The 26,368-nt window shown below is 48.0% G+C and overlaps 2 protein-coding genes across 2 annotated transcripts in view; both read right to left on the bottom strand.

The window, feature by feature from the left end:
* Positions 1-1,975: 1,975 nt before the first annotated feature.
* LOC147725251 (GTPase IMAP family member 9-like) overlaps positions 1,976-26,368 on the bottom strand; it is a 115,147-nt gene continuing 90,754 nt past the window's right edge. Inside the window, exon 4 of the mRNA XM_086966562.1 lies at positions 1,976-7,516. Within this exon, the coding sequence (XP_086822688.1) occupies positions 6,420-7,516 (1,097 nt within the window). The 3' untranslated portion in view covers positions 1,976-6,419. The remainder of the gene's footprint in view (positions 7,517-26,368) is intronic.
* Positions 21,438-26,368, bottom strand: part of LOC147725252 (uncharacterized) — a 45,603-nt gene continuing 40,672 nt past the window's right edge. Inside the window, exons 5-7 of the mRNA XM_086966624.1 lie at positions 23,262-23,350; positions 22,422-22,556; positions 21,438-21,862 (exon numbers count right to left, since the gene is read on the bottom strand). Of these exons, the coding sequence (XP_086822750.1) occupies positions 21,438-21,862; positions 22,422-22,556; positions 23,262-23,350 (649 nt within the window). The remainder of the gene's footprint in view (positions 21,863-22,421; positions 22,557-23,261; positions 23,351-26,368) is intronic.

The following is a 26,368-nucleotide window of genomic DNA, read 5'->3' on the forward strand; positions in this document are numbered from 1 at the left end:
CATACACACAACCACACAATTACACACACAACCACAAACACTACACACACACATACACACAACCACAACTCCACCCACAACCACACACACAGAACCAAACATAACCACAACCACACACACAACCACACACAACCACACACACAACCACACACAACCAGACACAACCACACAAACACACACATAACCACACACAACCACACACACAACCACACACACACATACACACAACGCCCCCACACACACAACCACAACCACTCACACAACCACACACACAACCACAACCACACACCTACACACAAAACCACACATACACATCCAGATACACACACCCACAACCATACAAACACCCACTCACAAATACACACACAACCACACACACAACCACACACACACACAACCACACTCACACACACACACACAGCCACACACAGCCACACACACAACCATACACACACACAACCACACACACACAACCACAACCACATGCACAACCACACGCACAACAACTACACACACAACCACACACACAACCATACACACAAACAACCACAGACACACACAGCCACACCAAACCACCCAACCACAACCACAAACAACCACACATACAACCACAAACAACCACACATACAACCACACACAACCACACACACACAACCACACACACAACCTCAGCCATACACATACACACAACCACAAAATTACACACACAACCACAAACACTATACACACACATGCACACAACCACAACTCCACCCACAACCACATACACCCAACCACACATGACCACAACCATACACACAAGCACAACCACACACACTCACAACCAGACACAAACACACAACCACACACACAACCACACACACAACCACTCACACACAACCACACACACACAACCCCCACACACACAACCATACACACACAACCACACACACAAACACTTACTCAACCACACACACAACCACAACCACACACACCTACACACACAACCACACATCCACATCCACACACACACACAACCATATAAAGACCCACACACAGATACACACAACCACACACACAACCACCCACAAAACCACACACACAACCAGACACACACAACCACACTCTCACACACACACACAACCACACACACAACCAAACACACACCCAACCACACACACACACAACCACACACACAACCACAACCACACACACAACCACACACAACACCACACACACTCAACCACAACCACACACACAACCACACACACAACCACACCCAACCACACCCAGACACACATCCATACACATACCCACAACCACACCCACACCCATCACACCCACAACCACACACACAGCCATACCCCCACACACACAACCATGCACACTCAACCACAGCCACACACACAACCACACACACAACCACACACAACCACACCCAGCCACACATCCATACACATACCCACAACCACACCCACACCCATCACACCCACAACCACACACACACAACCACACACACAACCACACACACAACCACATACAACCACACACAACCACACACACAACCACACACACTACCACACACACAACCGCACACACAACCACACACAACCACACACACAACCACATACACAACCACACACACACACAACCACACATAACCACACACACAACCACACCAAGCATTGGCATAGCCAATAGGTCTTGCCTTTGCGACCTTATAAGTGTTTAGCCACGCAACAGTTGATGTGGTTGCACCAAGGATATTGTGCCTCATAACTAAATACTTAGAAGGTCCCAAAAGCGAGACCTATTGGCTATGCCAATGCTTGTTAAATTATGGTGCACTGATGAGCATTGTGTTGAGTGCAATTCTTGAGCGTTTATCTGTTATGCTGCACAAAGTCTTGAGGAACACCCCATCATCATTGAATAGTTACGGAGGACTCATCTAAATTATTACATACCATTTTGATGACTTTATATGAAGTCTGAATCTAGGTTTCCACAGCTGAAGTGGTCTTTTTCAGGAGTTTTACTGTGGTACCTCAACGTTCTATTCTCTTTGGTGCAGAGCAACGCATTATCAAAATACATAGGTAACTGGAAGGCAAAGTCCTTCAGTACAAGCATCCATGTACATAACAAACCACACATTTCTTCAGCAGGGTGATCAAACTCAATTTTATTTCACATTAGCTAGTGCAACAATTACCAAATAAGACTTAAAAAGTCACTACTAACCAAACTTGAGTACATGCAAATGACCCTATACAAATGATAGGTAAACTATAAAAAATGTTACCCAAATTAAAATAGCAATAGAGTGTGCACTAAAGGTGAATTGTATAACAATGCTGATAACGTAGCCAATTGATTGTCCTGGACATTAAGATAAAAATAACACGAGCCAAATCCTGCTTTGTGACTAAAACATTGGAGAAACCCTTGTGACTACCTGAATGTTGTAATGTTCTTCACCTGTGCCTCCTATTAACTGTACCTTCAATACTACTCATGAATTTGGAATGCCAATGTACCATGGCATGATATTAAGGTTGCTGCATCCTCACCCCCAAAACATGCCCAGAGACTCAGTCAAAACTGGTCCACGGTTATTTGAGTTTCCATCCAGATAGGACTTGACCCTGCAGTTCAGGAGTAATTGGCCCTTTTTATACATGGCTAAATCTGATATGCATATGATCGATAAACTCTTTCTAATTGTACAGTGAGCAAAACAGTTATGGAATCTGACCAAGCACAGCAAGTGGGGTGCAGTCTCAAGTACTAGGAGATCTTCTGCATCTTAAAAGACTGCACATCTTTGTCAGCAAGCTCCACCAACATCACCCCTCACACGACCTCTGCACTAAGCTCACCCACTTCTTCTGCAACAAGATAACCCACATATATGACACATTTACTCCCAACTGGACCCTAGAGACCTTGCTACACACTTCCCCATCTCAACCAAAGAGACCACACTGACGGCCGGGCCCACCAACACTACTAACAAAAGCGCTATCGACTCAAGCGCCCAATCAAACCCCTGCCCATTAACTCAGTATACACCCCGATTCTGAATGCCTCCATCACAACAGCCAGCAACTCAGATGCCTGGTAAGAGGCCACAGTACTCCCCCTCCCCAAAAAGCACTCTGCAGACCCAACACTGATAGCCACTAACAGACAATCTCCCATCTAGAGAAGCTCAACAACAAGCACCTCGCCGACCACGTCGAGAGCCATCACCGTACCACTTCTCAATTCGGTGTCAGATCAAACCACAGCACAGAAACAGCCTTCATCATTGCAACGGATGACATCAATATGATCATAGACAGAGGAGACACTGCTGCTCTCATCCTCAGGGACTTCTCAGAAACGTTCAACACTGTATCCCACACCATCCTCATCAAACGACTGAATGAAGCAAGCATCCAAGCATCCAAGGCTCCTTCTTGACCTCAAGTACCCAATCAGTCAGCTAGTCCCCTACTGCTTGGACGCCTGCAACCTCATCAGTGAAGTACCAAAAAGCTCATTACTCAACCTAGCTGTCTTCAATATTTACATGATCCTATTTTCCAGCATCATCTGCAACCATTGAATCAACATCCTTTCCTATGCCGATGACGCTGAGCTCATTCTCTCCGTTTCAGACAAAACATCTAAAACACAGAGCACGCTTGCTGCCTGCATGACAGAAGTCACTAGCTGTCTCAAACTGAACACCGACAAGACAAAAGTGTGATCTTTGCCAGATCACATGACTCCTCATGTTGGGTGGCAGAGCTAGGAACTACACCCAACTCCACCTCTCAGACTAAGAACCTCAGCATCCTCATCAACAATCAATTCACCATGACCGCCCAGGTCAGCGTCATCACTACGTCCTGCTTTCACATCTTGAAGATGCTGAAGATATTCAAATGCTCCTTATGAGCACCCATAGAGCTGTCACACAAGCCCTCATCACAAGCAAACTAGACTATGGGAACACCCTCCATGCTGGAATCAGCACGCAACTGAGCAGATGACTCCAGATCAGAAAGAACTCAGCAGCCAGTATCAAACTCAACCTAGAACACTGCATGCACATCACATGGCACCTCTGGGTGCGCCACTGGCTTTTGATACATAAATGTTCACTGTTCAAACTCCTCATGCACACCTTCAAAGCCCTACACAAAATAGGCCCAGCTTACCTTCACAGTTTCCTCACATTCAAAACCAAGCAGACACCTCCACTCAGCCAGACTTCTGCTGCCGCACATTCCACGCACACGCAGAACCAGGTCTGGAGGTTGTCTCTTCTCTTGGAATGACCTGCTGCTGCACATCAGAGCTGCCTTTCAATTCTTTAATTTTGCAAGAAACTGAAGACGTGGTTCTCCGACTAGGACTCTGCTTACCCAGACCCATGGCAGCCTAGGACGGCTCCTGCGTCACTGCAAGGATAGAGCTCTTCACAGATCCTCATAACAGACAAACGTAATAATTACTCATTGATTGTTCTACTAAATTTTGACAATTGCAGTACAGAAGGCAGAAAGAGCCAGTTGCAACCTCTGATTTTCTGATTACAAAGGCTCTTTTGGTGGTTGTAGTATGCTCATTTATAATGTGATTTGTGTTCTGGAGGTCAAACCCAACGTCAAGCTTGTTGACGGACTGGAGGTCTGTGGGCAGGAGGTGGGCGGTAGGGTAAACAAATGTTTGTAGCCGGCATCCTGCTGTATGGGCAAAAAGCAGGAACACGTTTGCACTAGTGCATAGCCAATGGGATGACACTGGCTGCGAATATGGTAGGTGAAAATGGGAGTTGGTGCTGGTGAGTAGGGTTCACCCTACTGAGTGGATTAATGAGAGTAGTGTTGCAAGGACCTGGAAGAGAATATATGCAGCTCTGCAAATAACAAGAAAGACTGCACCAGAACTGAAGCCATTGAGGGAGATTTAGGAAGATCTTACGAGCATTGAGCCTTCCAATCAGCGTTCGCAAAGGCACGCACAGGCTCAGAAGACCACAGCAATCAAGAAGATGAGAAAAGGTGGCTTTGGACACCATTGGCAAGCATTAAACAATGATTTACTTAAGCAGCAGTGTAAATGTTGCTAACAGCGTGGGAAAGCATACATATGCAGGCTAATGGTGAGGGCCAGACTTGTTTCCCAATAAGCATGGTGCTGTTACAGCCATTAAAAGTATTTAAAAATGAATTTAACACTCAAAGACCTGATGTCTTGGAAAAGGAGATGGAGAATCATGTAAATAGTGTAAATGGTATAGTGGAAAATAAAATATGTCCTAGTCAGCTTTTCCCTTCTACTAACTATGGCCCAGATTTAGATACAGTTTATGTTGAATTTGTGTTACTTTGTTTAATGCAAATTCGATGCAAACTGTTGTGGTGAAGTTTAAAACCTAATGGAAATCACAACTTTTGTTGAACAGTAATCCAAAAAAAGCAAAGCTGCGTACTGTGATGCCTGAGCCTCACTTTACGTCAATAGGCTTACATGGGGGGTGCATGGGTATGCCGATGCAAACACTCAGGGGTTTTATTGCAAACCATAATCTACAAAGAATTTTAGATGGGGATTTGCACCAAATTTTTTTGAACTGTGAGCTGCATTGTACAGCACACATAGAAATGGGTAATGCTTTAAAGCATAGTTATTGCGCTGGAAGTGTTCCCTTCATGTACAAAACCTATGCTTTACACGATGGAAACATCCTTGCTCTATGGCGTAAGGGTGTGTGTGTATTGGTGCATCCATGCGGAGAGTGTGCCAGTGCCGGAAGAGAGCAGAACTTTGCCAGAGATTAGTATGAATGAGGTATATCTGCCTCCCATTCATGCAAGGCACCACAGCAACTTTACTCGCCGCCTGGTGGGATTTCCCTGTAAATGTGGGCCTAAGGGGCGTATTTACTAAGAATTCATGCCGCGCGTTGCAGGAAGCGTTGTTGCTGAACTGCGTCATGTGATAGGGATAGAGCAGAGCTGCGCTATATTTACACAGCTATGGCACATTCAGCTCTCCCTTGGCTCTGCAAACTTTTGGCTGTCTACTACCAAAGCCGGCACCCTTGCATCGCGGTGCACGGATGCCTGCATTGTATAGGATAGGGGTCGTGTAGGAAGAAACACCTTACTGCACAAAAACAATCTGTAGAGGCATGTTCTTCTTTCTGTGTGTGCACACATGCAAAGATGAATTAACAAGGATAAATAAAGGCATTTCTCCTCGTCATGCCAGGCTCAGGCAGGTGATCCATTTTGGACTAAACCAATTTTTATAATGCTTTGTAAGTATGGGCTTGCGTCGCAATCCGTCGATGGATGCTTGGGAACACCCACGCACCAGCCATGGAATGCCTCCATGATCATGATTCAATGTAAGGTGACATATGCCAGATGGTAAGAGGTCTAGTCGGGCAGTTTCTTCAGGAATTTAGCGAGGGTGTTTGCCACCAGCCCGACGCCCGCCCCTAGCACCGCTCCTGCTAGCATTCCAGCAGGACCTAACGCAACCCCGGAAAGAAGGCCTATCTCTACTGCCCCTAACATCCCAGCTCCCAGTCCCGCTGCCCCCCCTAGAATGGCTCCACCTACAGCCCAGCCGGTTAGGCGTTTGATAACAACAGACTCCGCCTCCTTGCGAACACTCTGAAGTCTTACTTGATACATTTGCTCATTTTTGGCTAACTTCTTTGCAGTTTCATCTTCAATTTCCTTTAACTGCTGATATGTTATTTGACCTTCGCTCATTTCCTTTATCCTTTCAATTGAGTTTTCGCGGTCAAGCATTATTTTTTTTTTCTCCCTTTCTTTGTCTTCTCGGATTCTTTTCCTGATCTTTTTCTCCTCCTGCTGCAGTAGTTTCATAATCTTCTCATACATCTCGTGACTATAGAACTTTTCATTATTCTCCGCCACCATGCGTCTAATGGTGTGAAACAGTTCCAGTCTCTGTTTTTCCATCTCTTCTCCAGTTTCCCTGTTGTTTACAGCGTACACACGGTTTCCAACTGTTTTTATCAGCTCTTCAAACTTCGCGCCAGGTTTGGAAATGAACTGTTCTATTGTCTCTTCTTCTTCCAGGTCCTCTTTCCGGGTAAACAGGACCATCAGGTGCTTCTGCGCCCCCGGCCCGAACAGATCCTGTATTAATTTGACCATCTTGCTCTCCTCCTCTGTGAAGCGCCCCACCTGCAGCACCACGATGATGGCATGGGGTCCGGGGGCGCTGTGGACCACGCTTATGGCCACCTCTTTCAAAATATCCTCATTATAGATTGCTGAGTCAAGGAGCCCCGGGGAGTCGATGACTGTGATCTGTGATCCCTCGTACTCACAACTTCCCTTCTTACACTCCTTGGTTACCGAATTCAACGAGGCTTTGGCGACAAATTCTTTCTTCCCCAGGATGGTGTTTCCGGTGGCACTTTTCCCACTTCCGGTTTTTCCGACTAGGATTATTCTCAGCTCTTTCTCAGTCTGCCGTTGATTCCAGTCACCACAAGCTGTAAAAAAGGGAGACACTGTAAGAGAAAAAAACAGCTATTTGAAACATCAATTAACTTCTAGAAAGGCAAGAGTTGTCAGGAGACCTCTGCAGCTTGCACCTCTCATTGCCCCTGCCAGTGTCACCAATACCAGTGCCAGCAGAGTTACTAACCATCACACTCCTACAAGTGTATGATTCAGAGCATTCCAGGCCACCCACAGCCTTAGGAATGGCATGGAATAGTCTGAAGTGATGTGGGCACACCATTTGACAAGCCGCAGGTAGGGCAAACCCGGCCTGGGTTAGTTGCGCTCCCCTCAGGAGCAGTCCTTGCCTGGAAGTTGGAGACACACTAGTTTGAGGGGATGAGTTTCCCAGTGGATGCACCAGTGGACCAGGGACTAGCCAGTTGGGCTAGATCTTCTTGCGGGGACCCGGGTGACGCCACTTCTGGTCTGGGGGATCTTCACGCACTGTCAGGTGGACAGGGGACGGGAGATCTGCGCGAGACAGACAGTCACACGACACATGGGTCATGCGTCAGCCTCAGGGGGATGGTGTGTGAGTCCCCAGAAGTCCTGGAAAGCCAGGCAATTATTCCGACAAAGGTTTTAGACTGGAGGTTGGGAGGCCAGGTTCAGGTTCAGCCTGACCTGAAGGGTGGGACGACTGTAATTAGTGTCCTGACCGGTTCTTCTTCCAGAGGAACCTCTCCAGTTAGGAGAGGGCAGACCTCTGGAAGGGGGTGCAGAGGGAGGGAGAACCCACCTCTGACACCGGTGCAACCTGAGGGGTTAAACCCTGGGTTGGAGTGGCGTTGTAAGGGTACCCCTCGCGGGAGGAGGAGGAACCCTAGAAGAAGAGGTAGGGGGAGGAGAGCCTTCCCTGAGACTCCTGGTCCGCCTGAGGTTGTAGACCCTAGGCTGGAGAACCAGTGGCAGTCTATTCCTGTCTTGCAGACAGGAAGAGTGGAGAATGGCTACTATGTGCCAGGGGTTACTACCCCCCACTCTGTGAATAGACAAGGACCGGTGGCACCTGGGTGGCCCAGGGCCTGGTCCTGGCCGCGGACAGCTTGGGAGTACCAGTGGGGTAGCCCAGTTGTTCCAGATAGTGGTTTTAGAAGGAATCCCATGGGTTCACCCTGGCGTAGAACAGGAGGGTGTCCCTGCAGTTGCGGGCCCGCGTCCGTGTTCTATCGCCCCAAGCAGGGAAGTCCATCACGGTGGTGATTGGTCTCCTCTGCGTTTTGGCTGGAAGGGGGTTGTGTTGGACTTGGCCCTTCTGGCAGGTTCACCCCTAGACTTTTTGCTTGTAATGGTGACCTGGTGATGGTGATTTTTGGGTTCTGTGCACTTTCACTTTCACCCTTCTAGACATGGCTATGTATGTGCTGTGAAGGTGCTGGCGTGTGATTGGCTGGAGCTGGCTGGGATGCCAGGCTCCATGAGTCATGATGGGTCTGCCCAATGGTGAGTGGGAGATTAGCATGCTGATGGCTGGGGAGGAGTGTACTTGTGTCCTGAATGAGGCTGGGTTTTCCCCAGACAATGCTGGCTCCGCCCCCTGTGGTGCGACTGATGACCCTAGCCCTGCCAGTGAATGAAATGGGTGGTTGAGCAATCAAGAGTGCTCCAAAACCAGCTGCGACTGTTTTCTCCCCCACCCTGCACCCTTAGACAAAGGAATGTGGTGTATAAAAATGGGGCTGTGTCCCCACAGATGTTGTTCTCTTCCAGGATCCTGCCTGAGGGGGCTGCTGCTGTTGCTGGGCCAGAGGACCACCACTTGGACTGTCTCCCTGCCTGGAGACCCAGTAAGCTGGCTCTGGGCCCAGCCTTGCCCCCCCGCCTGCCTAGAAGGACTTTTGCTGGGCTTGTTGGCCCCTAGGGCCTGGGAGCGCTTTTGATTGCCTTTTGGCGCTTGAGAGCGCTGTGTTGTGACCCAGTGCTTAATAGCGCTTTATTTGCCATTTTAGCGCAGGGAGCGCTTTAAATTTCATTTAGCGCTTGGGAGCGCTCTGGGTGCTTTGGCCGGTGCCCACCCGGCATCTTTTGCCAGCGTGCTGTGTTGCTGCCCCAATCGAGTGCCCACCTCGATTCCTTGATAATTGCCAAGCCGGTGCCACCCGGCATCTGCCCCAGATTCCTGCATTGAAGCCTTCCCGCGGGCCGCGCTCTGCCCACGGCGACCCGGAAGCAGCTGACAGGCCGGCCAATTGCTGCACGGCCTGCCCGGAAGTCCCACCCCCGCAGCCCAAAGAGAGGAGGTCATCCGAGGGTGCAGGCAGGGCTCCGGTGCTTTGGAGAGAGAGCTCCGCCCGCCGCCTTTAGCAGTACCTGGCCCCCAGGAGCGGGACTGGGTGACCAGATAGGGGACGCCGCCTCCAGAGACCGGTGAGTGGGGCTGGGGTTCCTGTCCAAGGAGGGGGGCGTCGGGGCACATTGCCGGTGCCCGCCCCCTCCCAGTTGACCCTTCTCACTTTTTTGCACACCCTGCTGGCATTGGTGAACGTTCTTGGGCCCATCCGGTTGAAGGTACGAGTCGCACAGGCTTAGTACGACTCGTACCCCTTCCCTTGTCTGGACCGGCTGCGGTGTACGCATCTCACGCCAGATGAGTGAGATTTGGTAGGGTCCATTGCCGGTAATCGTACGGAGCACACAGGAGCGTTCCAGAAGGTCCAGACTTCGAAAATACAGTACCTGGGCCCTAAAGATACTGCCTAAATATCAGAGAAGGGGTCATTGCCTTTTTGAGTCCCCAGGAGGGGGACTCCAGCAAAGAGGCTCACAGTTGTTTTCAGGGCCCTGAGAGGCTCAAAAGCGCCACAGTTGTTCAGGAGCCCTGAGAGGCTCCTACATTTCAAGAGGCATTTATTGATTTTGAGTCCCCAGAGGGGGGACTCCAACGTTTGTGCCACATTTCTCTTGAGTGCCCCCATTGTTGGTTAGAGCCACGAGGCTCTTGGGGGACATAAGGGCTTTGTGCAGAGCCTGAGAGGCTCCAACGTTGTCCCCACCATCATTGCTTCACAGCTGCCCAGCACTTCGTGGGCAGCTGTCACGTTTAGGCCCCCTGACTTTGGACACAGGGCGTCGTAGCCCCAGAGAGGCCAGTTGGCCTAGGGACTGCCACAGGTGGTGACTAATGTGAGTTCTGGCGCATTTATGATTTATGTGCCAATGTGATTACTGCGCAATTGTTATTGCTACACCTCTGAATGTTTTAGGCATCATGTGTTTTCCTCCCCTGCACCTCTGAATGTGTTTTTATGCGTCATGTGCCTTGTTCTTACACCTCTGAATGTGTTGTTGATGCATCATGTGTCTTTCTTCCTTACACCGCTGAATGTATGTTTATGCATCATGTGTTTTTTTCCCAGGTCTATACCCCTAAATGTATGGTGATATTTAGTTGGTTGTTTTCTCCTAGTACAGGTGGTGCTAGTGAGGTCCTGGTTCCCTGCGTGACCTGTTCCTAAGGTGGTTAGGAGTGCGTAGGTGGTACTTAACCTTTACCAGTGCTTACTGGTTGTGTGCTTTATGCTCTATTTGATGCTAAAGGGAATATTATTCTACCTAGTGCTAAGTTCTAAAAGTGCTGATTCCTGACAGTGGTCCATGTGGCCCTGTCTTGTACATATCCCCTGCAAATTCTGCCCGTGCCTGTTGGCACATTGTAAAGTGTGTGTTTTTATCTAATGTGTTTTGGTGTAATACAAAGGCTATTTTTACATATAACCTTGTGTGGGGTTTCCTTTGTGCTGGGCCTTGGATGTTGTTGCTGGGGTGCGTGCGCAAATACTTAACTCACATCGCCTCCAAGTTTAGCCTTGACTGCTCGCGCCACGTTACCTAGAGGGTGGGCAGGGGTTATCTTGGCGTGTAACTCCCTTGCCCTGACTTAGGAGTGGTGGTCTCTGACTGACTTAGGCGCAAGCCCTGTCCAGCCAGGGATCCCATTTCTAACAGTACCCTGGTGATGTGCCCCAGGTGGTGTGAAATAGATCTGCAATTGCTTGTAAACCCTACTGGAGGAGGCCTTGCTTGGCAATTTGGGATGGTTTATTCCTTTAGGAACAGGGTCAGTCAGTCAGTCGGTCAGAAGATACTTTATTCGGTTAATTTAAAAACCATAAAAGCATTCTATACATAACATAGATTAATAAAACAATGATTAGCAGCAAAAGTTATCAAACATTGAATCAATATCAAAATCAGTTAATGACATTTTTTTTTTAAATCTCAGGTCCTTTTTTATTAAAATTAATTGAGATGAACTAGATAATTTCCTCCTTAATCTAATTGCTGCAGTAGGAAAGTTAGCTATACTAAAAATCTCCCAAACATTAGATAACAGCTGTAAATACAAAAGTGCTGGTTTAACTTGTAAGAAACCTCTATCTTTTTGGATTGGGAGGATAAAACGCTTCCGAATGTGCAAAAAGTGCTCACAAAAAAAGATAAAATGCAATGTGTCCTGGGTGGAAAAGTTGTCACAAGAACATACCCCCAAATCCTCTACCCTCCTCCATCCCGGGGGATCAACAAGAAAAAAATGAAGCTTATTCAACCTGAATCTTACAAGGAGAAAGCAGTGGTTAGGATTGGATACAACATTCAGATATGGTTCAATTGCGCAAGATGTTTTTAATAAGGGTGGGCGTAGTTCGCAAAGTAGAGTTACGCGAAGCTACGCGAAGTGCACTTCGCACTACGCGAACTTCACGTAGCACTACGCGAGCTGCTTAGTAGCATGTTCGCACTGTGCAAGATGTGTTTTCAATGATTGCACAGTGCGGACAAGCATCCGGCACTGTGCAATCATTGAAAACGGCATCTTGCACAGTGCGAGCTGTAGTTTTCTGCTGCTCGAGTACATTATTACTCGAGCTGCAGCTTTCTCAACGCGAACTGGTAGTTTCTCATTGAGAGCGGTCGCGAGCATGCGCAACCACTCACAATGAGAAACCTTACCTCCCCGCGTTGAGAATCTCGCCGGGTTGTCACTTTGCTTGCTCGCGGTCGCGAACATGACGTTCAGGACCGCGAACAAGCAAAAAATGAGCGCTGCACTACGCTACGCTGCACTACGCGTGTTCGCACTGTGCTACGTGCAGCTCGCGTAGTGCGAAGTTGCGCAAACTTCGCAAACTCGGCGAGCGTAGCGTAGTGCTTCGCCCAGGGTTAGTTTTTAACAATTGGTGAGCACATACGGTTGGTTTTGCCAACTCCCTTTCTTCTCTTTCCATAGAAGCAATGAACAAATAAGATTCCTTCGCCCATTTCATATCACCTTTTACTAGCTTGTCTGGTGCGTTAAATAACTCCGGCCGTCCCAATTTTACTGCCAGCCTATGGACGTATCTCATCAGCAAGCCCCCCTCTGTCAGGAATTAAAAAGTAGAAGGGTCGCAAAGAAATCCTCCAGCATCCAGGGCATCCAGGAACTGGGCAGGGCCCAGGGAGGCAAGCCTTCCCCTGGGCCCCAGCAGCAGCACGCCCCTGGTAGATTCAAGTCAGGAAACAAGAACATTTAACATGAGGTCACAGCGTCTTTTTATACACCAAATCGCCTTGTCTCTAGGGTGCAGGGTGGGGTAAAAAACAGACGCAGCTGGTTCTGGAGCACTCTGTTGTGCTCAGCCCCTCTTCCCATTCACTGGACATGCTTGGGACATCAGTCGCACCACAATGGGCGGAGCCAGCATTGTGGAGGGAAAGCCCAGCTCTATTCAGGTCCCCGGTGCATCCTCTCCCTGCCATCAACATGCAGATCTCCCCATTCACCACCGGGGCAGACCCATCCTGACTCCTGGAGCCAGGCACACCAGCCAGATCCAGCCAATCACAAGCCAGACAAACAAATCACATTAACTGCACAGACATGCCAACTTCTAGAAGAGATTAGAGGAGAAAGGCTTACAGGGATAGGAATTCGCTCACCGAGTACCCTAGGCCACAGCGATAATAGGAGGGCCAGTATAAGGAATCCCAAAACACAAAACGGGGGAATAAAAACGCCAGATCAATTAGACCAAATGATAACTTCCGATCGAATTAGGCGGAACAAGGAAATTATACTCGCTCCCCACACTAAGAAAATAACAATAGGGGAAGTTAAGGAAGCGTATCCATTAAGGGAACTAAAAGGCTCTCCCATGGGGGATAAACAGGATAGCCTCCGAATTATATCTTGGAATATTGCACGACTGGCAGCCAAATATGAATCCCAGGAATGGCAGAAGTATATAAACAATTTCCAAATTATATGCCTGCAAGAGACCTGGGCGGTCGACCCCAATCAGTATAGCATAGAGGGGTATAAATGCTTTTCTGTCCCGGCCGTAAAATCACTATCTGGGAGAGCGATTGGAGGATTAATAATATATGTAGACCTCCTCATTCAAGGGACTTGGTTTCATTATAATTGGGATTCACGAAACATACAAGCAGTAGGGTTCCGCTTTAAAAGTAGGCATGGGCGTAAAATCCGTTCCGCTCGCGGATTTTTTGCTTGTGTTCGCACAGCTCGCGGCCCGCGGCGCGGGCAGCAACAATCTCGCACTCGCGAAATTACAAAAAAAAAATAAAAATGGCGGAGGAGTGAAGGAAGGAAGTGGCCCAGTCACCAACTTCCTGTTCCTGTCCAGCAAGTTCCTCCCATTGGGGAGGGGTGAAGGAAGTGCCCCAGTCTCCAACTTCCTGTTCCTGTTTCCTTTCCTGGCCATTTTGGATTCGATCTTGACTGGGAAGGATTACTTTTTGTGGATGCTGCTGGATATTTGGATTTGAGGCCTTTTGGATTCAAAATTTGATTTCACAAATAAGTTGATAAGTTGATTTTCTTTGTGGTGATTTTTGTGTGTGTTTTCCGACTTTTGGGGTGGTTTGGGGGATTTTGCGGGTGTTTTGCCGCGTTCGTGTCGTGAAGCAACAATCTCGCACTCGCGAAATTGCAAAAAGTGCAATTCTGCACCAGAAAACCACCAGCAGGCAGCATAAACCTTCTGAAACTTGATGGATGGCAGTGGATTGTGGTGATTTGTGTTGTCTTTTTTGACTTTTTGGAGTAGGGGTTGGGGGCTGGCTATGTTGGGTGGGGCCATTTTGAGGCATGGTCCTCCTGGCCATGTGGATGGGGGTCAAGCGGCCATTTTGAAGGCAGGCAGTGAGCTTTGTGCCATAGGCCTGCACCCATTTTTCCTTACTTTCACCCCTTGTGCCCAGGTTGAGTCAGTGGTACATGAAACTACAAGCCTCTCTGTGGGCTCTCTTGGATCAATGTTAAATTCCTGTTTCCCAAAAATTTAGCAATTCTTATTTTTGATATTTCCATATTGTGGTGTGCACGTGTGTATTCGAAATTTGATTTCACAAGTAAGTTGATAAGTTGATTTTCTTTGTGGTGATTTTTGTGTGTGTTTTCCGACTTTTGCGGTTGTTTTGGTGATTTTGCGGGTGTTTTGCCACGTTCGCGTCGTGAAGCAACAATCTCGCACTCGCGAAATTGCAAAAAGTGCAATTCTGCACCAGAAAACCACCTGCAGGCAGCATAAACCTTCTGAAACTTGATGGATGGCATTGGATTGTGGTGATTTGTGTTGTCTTTTTTGACTTTTTGGAGTAGGGGTTGGGGGCTGGCTATGTTGGGTGGGGCCATTTTGAGGCATGGTCCTCCTGGCCATGTGGATGGGGGTCAAGCAGCCATTTTGAAGGCAGGCAGTGAGCTTTGTGCCATAGGCCTGCACCCATTTTGCCTTGCTTTCACCCATTGTGCCCAGGTTGAGTCAGTGGTACATGAAACTACAAGCCTCTCTGTGGGCTCTCTTGGATCAATGTTAAATTCCTGTTTCCCAAAAATTTAGCAATTCTTATTTTTGATATTTCCATATTGTGGTGTGCACGTGTGTATTCATAAACGCCTACTTGCAAACTATTAATTGAAGCGCCACATATGCAACATATATTTAACTGATGTTCCTCTGTCTTCGTTTGCTTTTAGGTGCACAAAGTCAAGAACTCCGCATCATCGTTGATCATCAGTGCCAGGAAGAAGTCCTGCTGCGGCCTGCTGTTCCGACATCTGAAGAAGAATCAGAAGATGGGTCCGAAAAGAGGTGCCCGTAGCTCCTCTTGCAAGAAAGATGTCTCTACTAAGGAGAAGAAGAAGCAAGTGGCACCACTTACCAAGGAGTCTGGTGCCTCGACCACTAAATTTATGTGGAAAAAAGAACCAAAGTCCACCATGAGTGCTGCACAGGTAGCCTGTTTATTGGTTCAATCACCAACGACCAGTGATGTTGGCTCAAGTACTATTCAACAACCAAAGCCGCAACAACAACTGCATGAGCTAACAGTACAAGCACAAGTACATGCGCAAGGAGCTGTCCGAGAAGGAGCTGTCCGAGAAGGAGCTGTCCGAGAAGGAGCTGTCCGAGAAGGAGCTGGCCGAGAAGGAGAAGGCCGAGAAGGGGAAGGCCGAGAAGGGGAAGGCCGAGAAGGGGAAGGCCGAGAAGGAGAAGGCCGAGAAGGAGAAGGCCGAGAAGGAGAAGGCCGAGAAGGAGAAGGCCGAGAAGGAGAAGGCCGAGAAGGAGAGGTCCATGGAGAGTTGCAAGTAGAGGTCAGTGAAGAGGGCCATGTAGCGGCGCATGGAGCGGTGCAAGTGGCCACAATGGTTGTTCTTCCCGAAGTATGGGCACAAGAGGAAATTGACTTTGGAGCCGGGGTATCAAGTCAGGAAGACGAAGCCACTCCTCCTGATGATTCATTTTCTCCCAGCTCCCCAGCAAGGAAAAGATCAAGGAGGGTGTGTAGAAGTTCCTCTTCAAGCCCCGCTCCCTCACATGATCTGGATCAAGATTGGCAACCATCTCCGACGTCTGAGAGGGAGGCACACCATGAGCTGAGAAAGGTATCAAATGTTAAAAGGAAGGGCCCCGGAAAGCTCATACTTATGGATCCGAACGTCGGACTTGATGAAGTGGTGCATTCTGATGTTGATGAACAGGATGACAGCAATGACCTAGTCATCACACACATCATTCCAACCACACCGGCCATGCAGCAGACAGACATTTATACCCTATCCCGACGTCATGCTGAGCGTGACCCTGGCGATGTGGCACTGGTAGCACCACCAACGCAGTCATGTAGTACAAGTTCACCAAAACCTACAACTCCCATATTTTCTCACCAGAGGGGAACTCCATCCAGCTCGACTCCCTCAAGTAGGGTTGCTGCAATAATTGCACAACCCAGTAGATGTCTGCAAGGCTCATCCACCACTGCTTCATCTAGCATTGGCAGTATCATCACCTCGTGCGGCAAAACCAGAAGTTTCCAGTCCCCAGTTTGGAACTATTTTAGTGTCCATGCAAAGCATGATAACCTAGCCGTTTGTTCCATTTGTACGACTACAGTTAGCCGCGGTAAGATTGGTACCAACTATGGTACCGGAGGCCAGATAGGTAATCTTGAAAGAAGGCACGCTGTAGAATGGTTTGCGCACCTAGCAAACATCAAGGCAAAGGAATCCCAAAGGGCAAGTGGCCAAAATAAACCCGTACTAGGTGTTTCATCTGAAGATAACGGGGAGGTAGAAGAAGCGTCAGACATTTATCCGGGCGCACCCAGTACCCCTGGCAGCACCACACCCTCCGGAACACATAGGAGGCATGCTGAGAGTCTGGGAGACACACCAATGCGGAAAATGTCAACACTGAGCAGAAGTGGGTCGAAGAAGGCATCAGCATCATCCATTAAACTTGTCCAGCGCAGCATTACAGACATGTTCTCCTCAGATGGGCCATTTCAAAGCAACCACCCAATTGTGCGCCTGTATAACACTAAGCTGGCTAAAATGCTAGCGGTGGACCTTCTCCCTTTTTCATTTGTCGAAGGTGTGGGTTTTCTTGAACTCGTGGCAACACTGGCCCCTAAATGGAAGGTTCCTAGCCGGTTCTATTTTGCCAGGGTTGCTGTTCCAGCACTACATAAAGAGGTGCTTGAGTTGGTTGGGGCAGCTTTGCAGAAGAGTGCTGTTCACACTATACACCTGACAACAGACATGTGGACCAGTTGCCAAGCCCTTGATTACATGTGCATCACTGCACACTGGGTCTCTTTTTCAGGGGTTGCAAAACGGATAAATGCAGGTGGTGACTTGGTCGACATTTTTAAGGGTGCTCGTAAACATGCAACATTAGCCATGTTTGGCATGGAGAAAACTCATACTGCAGACAACATTTTGCATGACTTTAACAAAAAGGTCTTGCAATGGCTGCCCAAAAGAAATTGCAAGGTTGGTTATGTTTCTACTGATAATGGCAGCAATGTAGTTAAGGCCATGGCGGACGGTGACTATTTCAGAGTGCCGTGTTTGGCGCACTGTATGAACATTGTCGTGCAAAAGTTCTTGAAAAAAGAAGCTGCAGTCGACAAAATACTGACCATCTGCAGAAGAATATGCACACATTTCAACCATTCTTTTAAGGCCCGGAAGGAGCTGAGGCGCCAGCAAAATGTACGTAGAATGCCAGTGAAAGCACTTATCCAGGAGGTGGCAACACGTTGGAACTCAACCTTCTACATGCTTGAGCGTCTGCATGAGCTGTTTCCAGTAGTCAATGAGTATTTCTACAACCTGGGTGGTGATACGACAGAAATGATGCTAGCGGTGGAGCAATGGCAGCTAGTTAAAAGCCTGACAGACATGCTTCGTCCTTTTGAGGTCTTCACGCGTGAAGTCAGCAGGGAGGACTGTTCTTTGAGCAAAGCTATCCCATTGTTGCTGAAGCTCGAGCACCAAGTCAAGGTGGTGTCTTCAGAATTAAAGGATGCGGGAAAGAATGAAGCATATGAGTTGGCGCAGAGATTATTACAACGCCTAGTTAGCAATAAACGGCTTGTAAATATCAAGAAACAACAGCACTACATTTGTGCTACTATTCTGGATCCACGTTACAGAAAGCCATTGTTAGGAAAAGTATTAATTCCTTTTGAAACTTCAGATGTTACAGAGTACAAAGGTTGGCTAGCTCGGTCAGCCATTCGTTTTGAAAGAGAGAGGAAGGAAACTGTAGGAGAAGACAGTACTAGTGAATCAGCAGGCCAACAGGCGTCGGATAAAAGCACTTCTTTGACTGTGGCAGAAGTGAGTGTCTTTTCCTCTGAGCCGTTAACCACACCAGCAACCGTATCATCTGCACCAGGCACAGGCGATATGTCTGAAGAGGATTGGCTAAGTCAGCTAGGGTTTGCTTGTCCCAGAAAGGACACAGAAGTGCAAAGTACAGGAATGCGGGAGAACATTGTTTCAATGGTGCAGGCCTACCTGGATGACTCAACAGCGGTCAATATTACTGAGGACCCATTGGCGTATTGGCATGGGAAAAGAAACATATGGCGAGAGCTCACCAACCTGGCTATCAATTACTTGTCTTGCCCACTCGCAAGTGTGTCTTCAGAACGTGCTTTTAGTTCTGCTGGTGGCATTGTGACTTCCAAAAGGTCCCGCCTCTTGCCCGCAAATGTGGAGCGGCTCACCATGATAAAGATGAACCAGCACTTCATACCACCAGATTACAAAGTACGAGAATGCACGCAGGAAGAAGAGGACACCGACCTACCGGAGGAAAGTTCTCCTCAGTTACCACAAGTACTACCGACTGAATTTGCAGAGTATGAGGACGAGTTCATTTTCCCTGACACCGAGTTCTGAAAATGAGTCAATGATTCATTAACTTTATTTTTAGTCCGACTCCTTATTCACTTTTATTCCTGTCTGTCTGTCTTTCTTTACCAAGTGCTTGATCCCATTCACAACAAAACTGTAATCACCCAATCAAAGAACAAGCACATCAGCAGAACTGTCTTGATTTTGATGCCGCAGCATTCACCAGGTTCACAAGTTAGTTGCCAAGAACTCAGTCCTGGTCGTCTATCCTCCTCCTCCAGACTCACCCTATCCATTTCCCGTAATGCTGATGCCTGGATTCCGCACAATGAAGAAACTTACATTGACGAGTCCCCTAAAGAGGTACTGGAAGTAGTGAGTCCTCATTTAAATACATTTTTCTAAGTGTGGCTTTTTTCCTGGATTTGCTTTTTGGCTGTTTGGGGGGTGTCAAACTTGTTTGCGCTTGGGTTTATGGGTCTTGGCTGGGCCATTGCTGGCAAGGTCTATTAAGGGATGAAATTGGTTAGGAGGAAATGGGAGGTGAAAACGTTTAGGCGTTATTGCTCACTTGCCTGTCTTAGGGGTGCTGTCTGTGGGGCTTCTAGGGTTTTGGGGTCTGTGAGCCCCGCTGGCACATTTCGAATGTTGATTGCTTTTGCTTTGCAGAAAAACCACGCCGGGAAACTCCAGTTGGGGCCCTGCTGCAGAACACTTTAGGACACTGTGAATTCCAGGTGGAGACAGCCCTCAAACACAAATTACAGGTAAGATAAGCGTTTGGATGGGAGGTAGTATAATGGAGTATTAGGAGGAGAGGCGAGAGAGTGACAGTGGTACTACTAGTAAACTCCTAGGACTCTTGCTTTAAGAAACTCTGTGACAGGCATTTAACTTTGGAAAACATTTGGCCAATTACAGGTTGCTTTTGCTTTGCAGAAAATCCACGCCGGGAAACTCCAGTTGGGGCCTTGCGGCAGAACGCTTTAGGACACTGTGAATTCCAGGCGGAGACAGCACTCAAACACAAATTACAGGTAAGATAAGCGTTTGGATGGGAGGTAGTAAAATCCAGTATTAGGAGGAGAGGCGAGAGAGTGACAGTGGTACTACTAGTAAACTCCTAGGACTCTTGCTTTAGGAAACTCTGTGACAGGCATTTAACTTTGGAAAACATTTGGCCAATTACAGGTTGCTTTTGCTTTGCAGAAAATCCACGCCGGGAAACTCCAGTTGGGGCCCTGCTGCAGAACGCTTTAGGACACTGTGAATTCCAGGTGGAGACAGCCCTCAACAAACACAAATTACAGGTAAGATAAGCGTTTGGATGGGAGGTAGTAAAATGCAGTATTAGGAGGAGAGGCGAGAGAGTGACAGTGGTACTACAAGTAAACTCCTAGGACTCTTGCTTTAGGAAACTCTGTGACAGGCATTTAACTTTGGAAAACATTTGGCCAATTACAGGTTGCTTTTGCTTTGCAGAAAATCCACGCCGGGAAACTCCAGTTGGGGCCCTGCGGCAGAACGCTTTAGGACACTGTGAATTCCAGGTGGAGACAGCACTCAAACACAAATTACAGGTAAGATAAGCGTTTGGATGGGAGGTAGTAAAATCCAGTATTAGGAGGAGAGGCGAGAGAGAGACAGTGGTACTACTAGTAAACTCCTAGGACTCTTGCTTTAGGAAACTCTGTGACAGGCATTTAACTTTGGAAAACATTTGGCCAATTACAGGTTGCTTTTGCTTTGCAGAAAATCCACGCCGGGAAACTCCAGTTGGGGCCCTGCAGCAGAACGCTTTAGGACACTGTGAATTCCAGGTGGAGACAGCCCTCAACAAACACAAATTACAGGTAAGATAAGCGTTTGGATGGGAGGTAGTAAAATGCAGTATTAGGAGGAGAGGCGAGAGAGTGACAGTGGTACTACTAGTAAACTCCTAGGACTCTTGCTTTAGGAAACTCTGTGACAGGCATTTACTTTGGAAAACATTTGGCCAATTACACGTGAATCAACACGATGACAGTGTTCCGTAAAACAAACTTACTGCAAAACCACCACCCACCAGGCTCAAAAGTAGTAAAAAACAGCTATGCTCAGATAAAGTTTGAAAAAGTATATTTTTATATCCCTAACAAAATAAACTCCTGCAAGACCCTCCCTAACCCCAACAAATAAATAGTCCATCAAAAGTCCCCAAAAACCCCAACTCCCAATTCCCACCCCCCAAAAGTCTCTAAAAAGGGGCAAGGGACACTCTACGGATGCAGGTTGTTGAATTTGGCCTCCAGGGCATCAAACTTCTCCTGGATGATGGCTTGATCTAAACGGAGGCCCTCCACCAGATTATGATACTCCTTCCATCTCTGGACCTCCGCCTCTAGGTTGGACACTCTGCGGAGTGCAAGGCGCAAGCGAGCCTTTACAGTACTGTGAGGAGGTGCAGCCTTTGCTGCTCGGCGGTGGCGTCTTCCAGCACGGCTCCGGTTGGCTGGAGCACTGCGCTTACCGGCAGAACGTGGGGTCACGGAGGAGGATGCAGAAGATGTTACACTGGAGTGCGTGTCGTCCCCCTCCATTTCCACCAGCCGGCGATATTGCGCAACAGTGGCATCCAGCCTCCGTTGCCGGGCAAGTACAGCCCGCATACTCCTGCTCGGTTTTGATGTTTTAGTATTACCAACTATAAGAAGAAAGAAAAACATAATCTGTAACGAATGCTCTTTAAGAATATGATGAACACAAAATGATTCAGCAGGAAGTTGTGTCACAGTACAACTAGCAACTAGCCAGCGCAGTACAAAACTATTGAGGCCAGTATCATGGGCGTCCGCATGGAGGGGCAAGGGGGGGCGCTTGAATCACCATTTCCCTTCCCACAACTCACTTGTATCCTTGGTTTGGTGCTCTTTCATATTAAAGAGATCTGGCAGAAGTGAGTGACCTTTCCTCTGAGCCGTTAACCACACCAGCAACCGTATCATCTGCACCAGGCCCAGGCGATATGTCTCTATCTCTCTCTCTGTCTCCCTCTACCTCGCTGTCTCTCTCTCTGTCTCCCTCCCTCACCCTCCCTCTGGCTCCCTCCCTCTCTCTCTCCTTCTGTCTTCCTCTCTCTCTGCCTCTATCTGTCTGTCGGTCCCAGCCTGCTGTAATTACCATATTGTAATTTGTCACTGGTCCAGCACTGGATACACATCATATGCTATCTAAGAGTCAGATAGTACCATGATCCAGCTTACCTGTACTCCACACCACCGCTGCCTGCTTCCTCACAGTCTGATTGTCCACTTGCGCCGCATCCTCCCCAGAGTCGTCCTCAGACTCCGAGTCGATGACGATCACGTCCGAGCTGGCCCCGCCACCAGCTGTTCCACCTAAAAAATATATTTAAGACTGTTAGATTACACCACTCACTAGTATTTGGTCTAGGAATGAAGAAATTTGAAAACAACAGAAAAAATAATTGACTGTCTACTCTAGTCTAAAGTAAAAATGTCCCTCCTTCCAGGGAAGGCTGTTGTCTTGCTGCACTTTTTTTGTCACAATTGATGAATGCTTGCTTAATTTTAACACACATCTTTTTTCTCTGAACAGACAGACGCTGGACTTCTACGGACAAGAGCAACATCAACTAAACCAGGTGAAAGCTCGGCTCGACCACAAGACATGTGTTCCATTACTCATCAACTCAGCACCAAGCACTTTTCCTTTTCCAGCTAACTTAATTTTAATATATGTGTTTACTTTTACTTTTTTTAATAAAGCTTTTAAACTTGAATAGACTCTGTGGTTTTTGGTCCTCCAAGCTAGAGTGACTGAGCGAAAGGTTTTGTAATTTTTGCAAGGAGGAGTCCGTGCCGCTGACACTACCAAGTTTATACTATAGTATACAGTGTGCCAAACACGCCACTCTGAAATATTATTACTCAGGTCTTTGGTGTCCATAGTAAGGTTTGTGGAGAATTGTCCCTGCAACAGTAGTATTATGGATTGTGCTCCTATCTAAACACTGTTTCGAAAAATTTAAATTAGGAACGCTTGGACAACAATAGGTCCTCTATATTTAAATGAAAACTTACTGGGGCCAGCAAAGAAGCACTCGCCGCCCTGGCCTGCATCATCTTCCTCCTTTGGAGCCACTGCATCCGCTGTTTCTGTCCGCTTGCCCCTGGGCGGACCTGACGTACAACATGAAAGAAAGAACAGAAAAAATTGATGATTGCTGCTTGTCGATGTCCTTGTCAACCAAATCAAACATTTAGAAAGAACAAGAACCAACTATTTTAGCCAAAAAGAGGGCTACAAAGGAAGGACTGCACCTGAGCCTCTACTCAGTCATTTAGGACAATGATGCGTCACTGAAACCCTGCGCCTGCATGAAGCAGGCTTACGGCTTGACGCAGCATTGCTGGAGCTGCGCCATCGTTGCAACGCAACTCCATCAATGAGCCGCCTTTACGGCACCGATGCGTAACGCTTCGGTGACGTTTTGGCACCATGGCGTGCCGCATTGAAAATACGGCGCACCATGGGTGGTGCTGGCGTGCCTCACACTTTGCAGGGATGCACAGGTAATTGCTAATCTGACACTTAGGGGCATACTTACGAGTTCTGGGCTGCACACCTCCAGAGGTGCACCAGAACAAAATGCGTAACTCAAAACTAACCTTGCGTCACGGCAGATGCGCCGCAATTACAATGCGGCAAACCCTGGCGCAAGGGTAGGCAGATGCGTGATGCATCTCGTGACGAAAGAGGGGCGCATCTCTAGAGTCGCGTCGCAGGCGCGATGCAACTATAGCAATGCTCAGGGATGCCCAATACTCAACATACCGCATCAGTCCTTACGCCTGCTTCAAGCAAGCAGGCATAAAGAATTGACGTAGCAGCGTCGCGGAAGTGCCTGCGTTAAATCTTGTAGATTTCACGCAGGCACTTTTGCGAGGCGCACATCTGCCTGACCGCCACCCCCCCTCCCCTTGCGTGGGAACGCACCCATTGTGGCGCAGGCCCAGGTCTTAACGTGGCGCATCTCCTTAGAAGCATCACGTTGTACATGACTCGCAGGGATGCGCCACGTTTACGTCGCTGTGCGTCAGGTAAGGCAGCGTAAACGTGGCGCAAGGGGCTTGTAAATCTGCCCCTTTGTGTCTAGCATTACGCAGTTCTGTAAAGTACACTCATACATTACTCAGCCCAATTAAATGAACACAAAATAGAAAACAAATAAGCAGTGGCACCGCCACAGAGAAAGAGAGCAGTGCACCTGAAATGCACAGAAGATTTTGAAATATTAATTTAGCTCTCCTATCAATGTAATCAGCAGCATTATTGCTCTTTGTAAAAAAGTTAAAGCAAACATTTGCAATATTAACACACAGAGCAAGAGAAAAAACAGAGTAGTGAGTGATGAAAAAATTGCTACTACTACTCACCAAGCCCGGGGACCTCCACTCCCAGCAGATCGAGCAGGTCGTGCTCCCGCTCCAGAATATCGGTCCAGCGATGGGTCACCTGATTATAGGTGCGCTGGACCCCCGTGATCTTAAAAAGGGCCCGGCACACCTGCCCCCACCGCTTCCGACGCTCCTGGCTGTTGGTATAACCGGCAGCAATCCTGCCGCCTGCTGCGATAGTCCTCGGGAGACGGCGCTGCACAAAATAAACGAGTGTGCCCACCTCCTCAGGGCTGAAGATCTCCCTGGGCACCACCATTTCCGCCCTCAAGCGGCCACACGGGAGCCGGGCACGGGCTGCGGTGCCCGGCTTGGGCAGCTTGACAGCTGTCTTCACCATGTTCTGGGCAGGTAAGGAGATAAAATGAAAAAGAATAGGAGTAGAGAAGAAGGAAATAAAAGTTTAAAAAGTACTTGAAAAGTAAACAAAAGTAGCCTAAAACACATAAATATAGACCTAGAAAACAAGAGGGATAGAAAAAAAGTTTAATAGATCAAAAACAAAATAAAATAAGCAAAGGATGGCAGAGATATACAGAGGATAGAAACACCATGCCCAGACACATAGGAATGAATGAAAAACAAGATGGCGGCCGATCACGTGAGCGTAAGTAAGTTCACACGCGATTTCTCTCGCGAACTCGTGCGAACTTGTATTCGCAAGGCGCTCATCGCGCGAGATTACACATAGCGGGCGGAAACGGAAATACGTCACGCAAACAAAATGGCGGCGCCCGTAAACCTTGGGGTAACTCGCACGAGTTCGCGGCTTACACGATCGATTTCGCACGACGCCGCGCCTCGCGAATAGTGCGAAATTACCGAAAAACGAGTTTTGCAAAAGGAAAAGCTATGAGCAGGTGCAAAAGTTCAACCTCATCATTTGTAACCATTCCCTGTAGTGCTTCCTGAAGGGGCCCTCCAGAATTCGGTTAGGTTCCTGTTAAAAAAAAATTACATTGCAACAAACAGGAAAAGGAAAGGAAAGGGAGCAGACAAGCAGGTGCCAGCCTTCATTAATGTCAGTTGGGGCAGGGCAGGTGTTGTTGTAATTTAATTATGCAAAACTTAAGGCACTTAGCAGGTGTGCTTTGCTTTGCCACAATAATGTACACTCACTGGTCAACCAGAGGGTGCTGTGATGACACCGAGGGTGGCATGGGTGTGACAGCCAGAGGGTGGCATGGGTGAACCAGAGTGCCAGTGTTGACAGAGGATGGCAGTGCTTTGTTTGCCCCAATAATGTACACTGGTGAACCAGAGGGTGCTGTGATGACACAGAGGGTGACATGGGTGAGCCAGAGGGGGGCATGGGTGAACAAAGAGAGTGCCAGTGGTGACAGAGGGTGGCAGTGATGAAGAAAGGCTTGCAAGCAGGCTGGGCACGTAGAAACAACAAGTTCGCAAAACTGGCGACCTGACAAGTAAGTTCGCAATTTGCGAAATTGCACAAAAACCTCGTGAAGTTGCAGAAACCCGTGCAAACACCCCAAAAAAAAATCTGCAAAATCCGCGAGGATTCGCGGATTTTGTGGATTTTCGCAATCCGCAAATCCGCAAATCCGCAAATTCGCGGATTGCGAATCCGCAAAATCCGCCCATGCCTATTTAAAAGGTTCAATCTTCTTTTATTAAACTGGTACAACGCGGTAGGCACGATGGGAAAAGGGATCATCACAAAAGAACTGGATTCCCGTCTAGATAGGCAGAATTTATTAAATAAGACACCA

The sequence above is a fragment of the Lissotriton vulgaris genome, chromosome 4_1, assembly GCF_964263255.1.
Source record: "Lissotriton vulgaris chromosome 4_1, aLisVul1.2, whole genome shotgun sequence".
Classification (NCBI taxonomy): Eukaryota; Metazoa; Chordata; class Amphibia; order Caudata; family Salamandridae; genus Lissotriton; species Lissotriton vulgaris.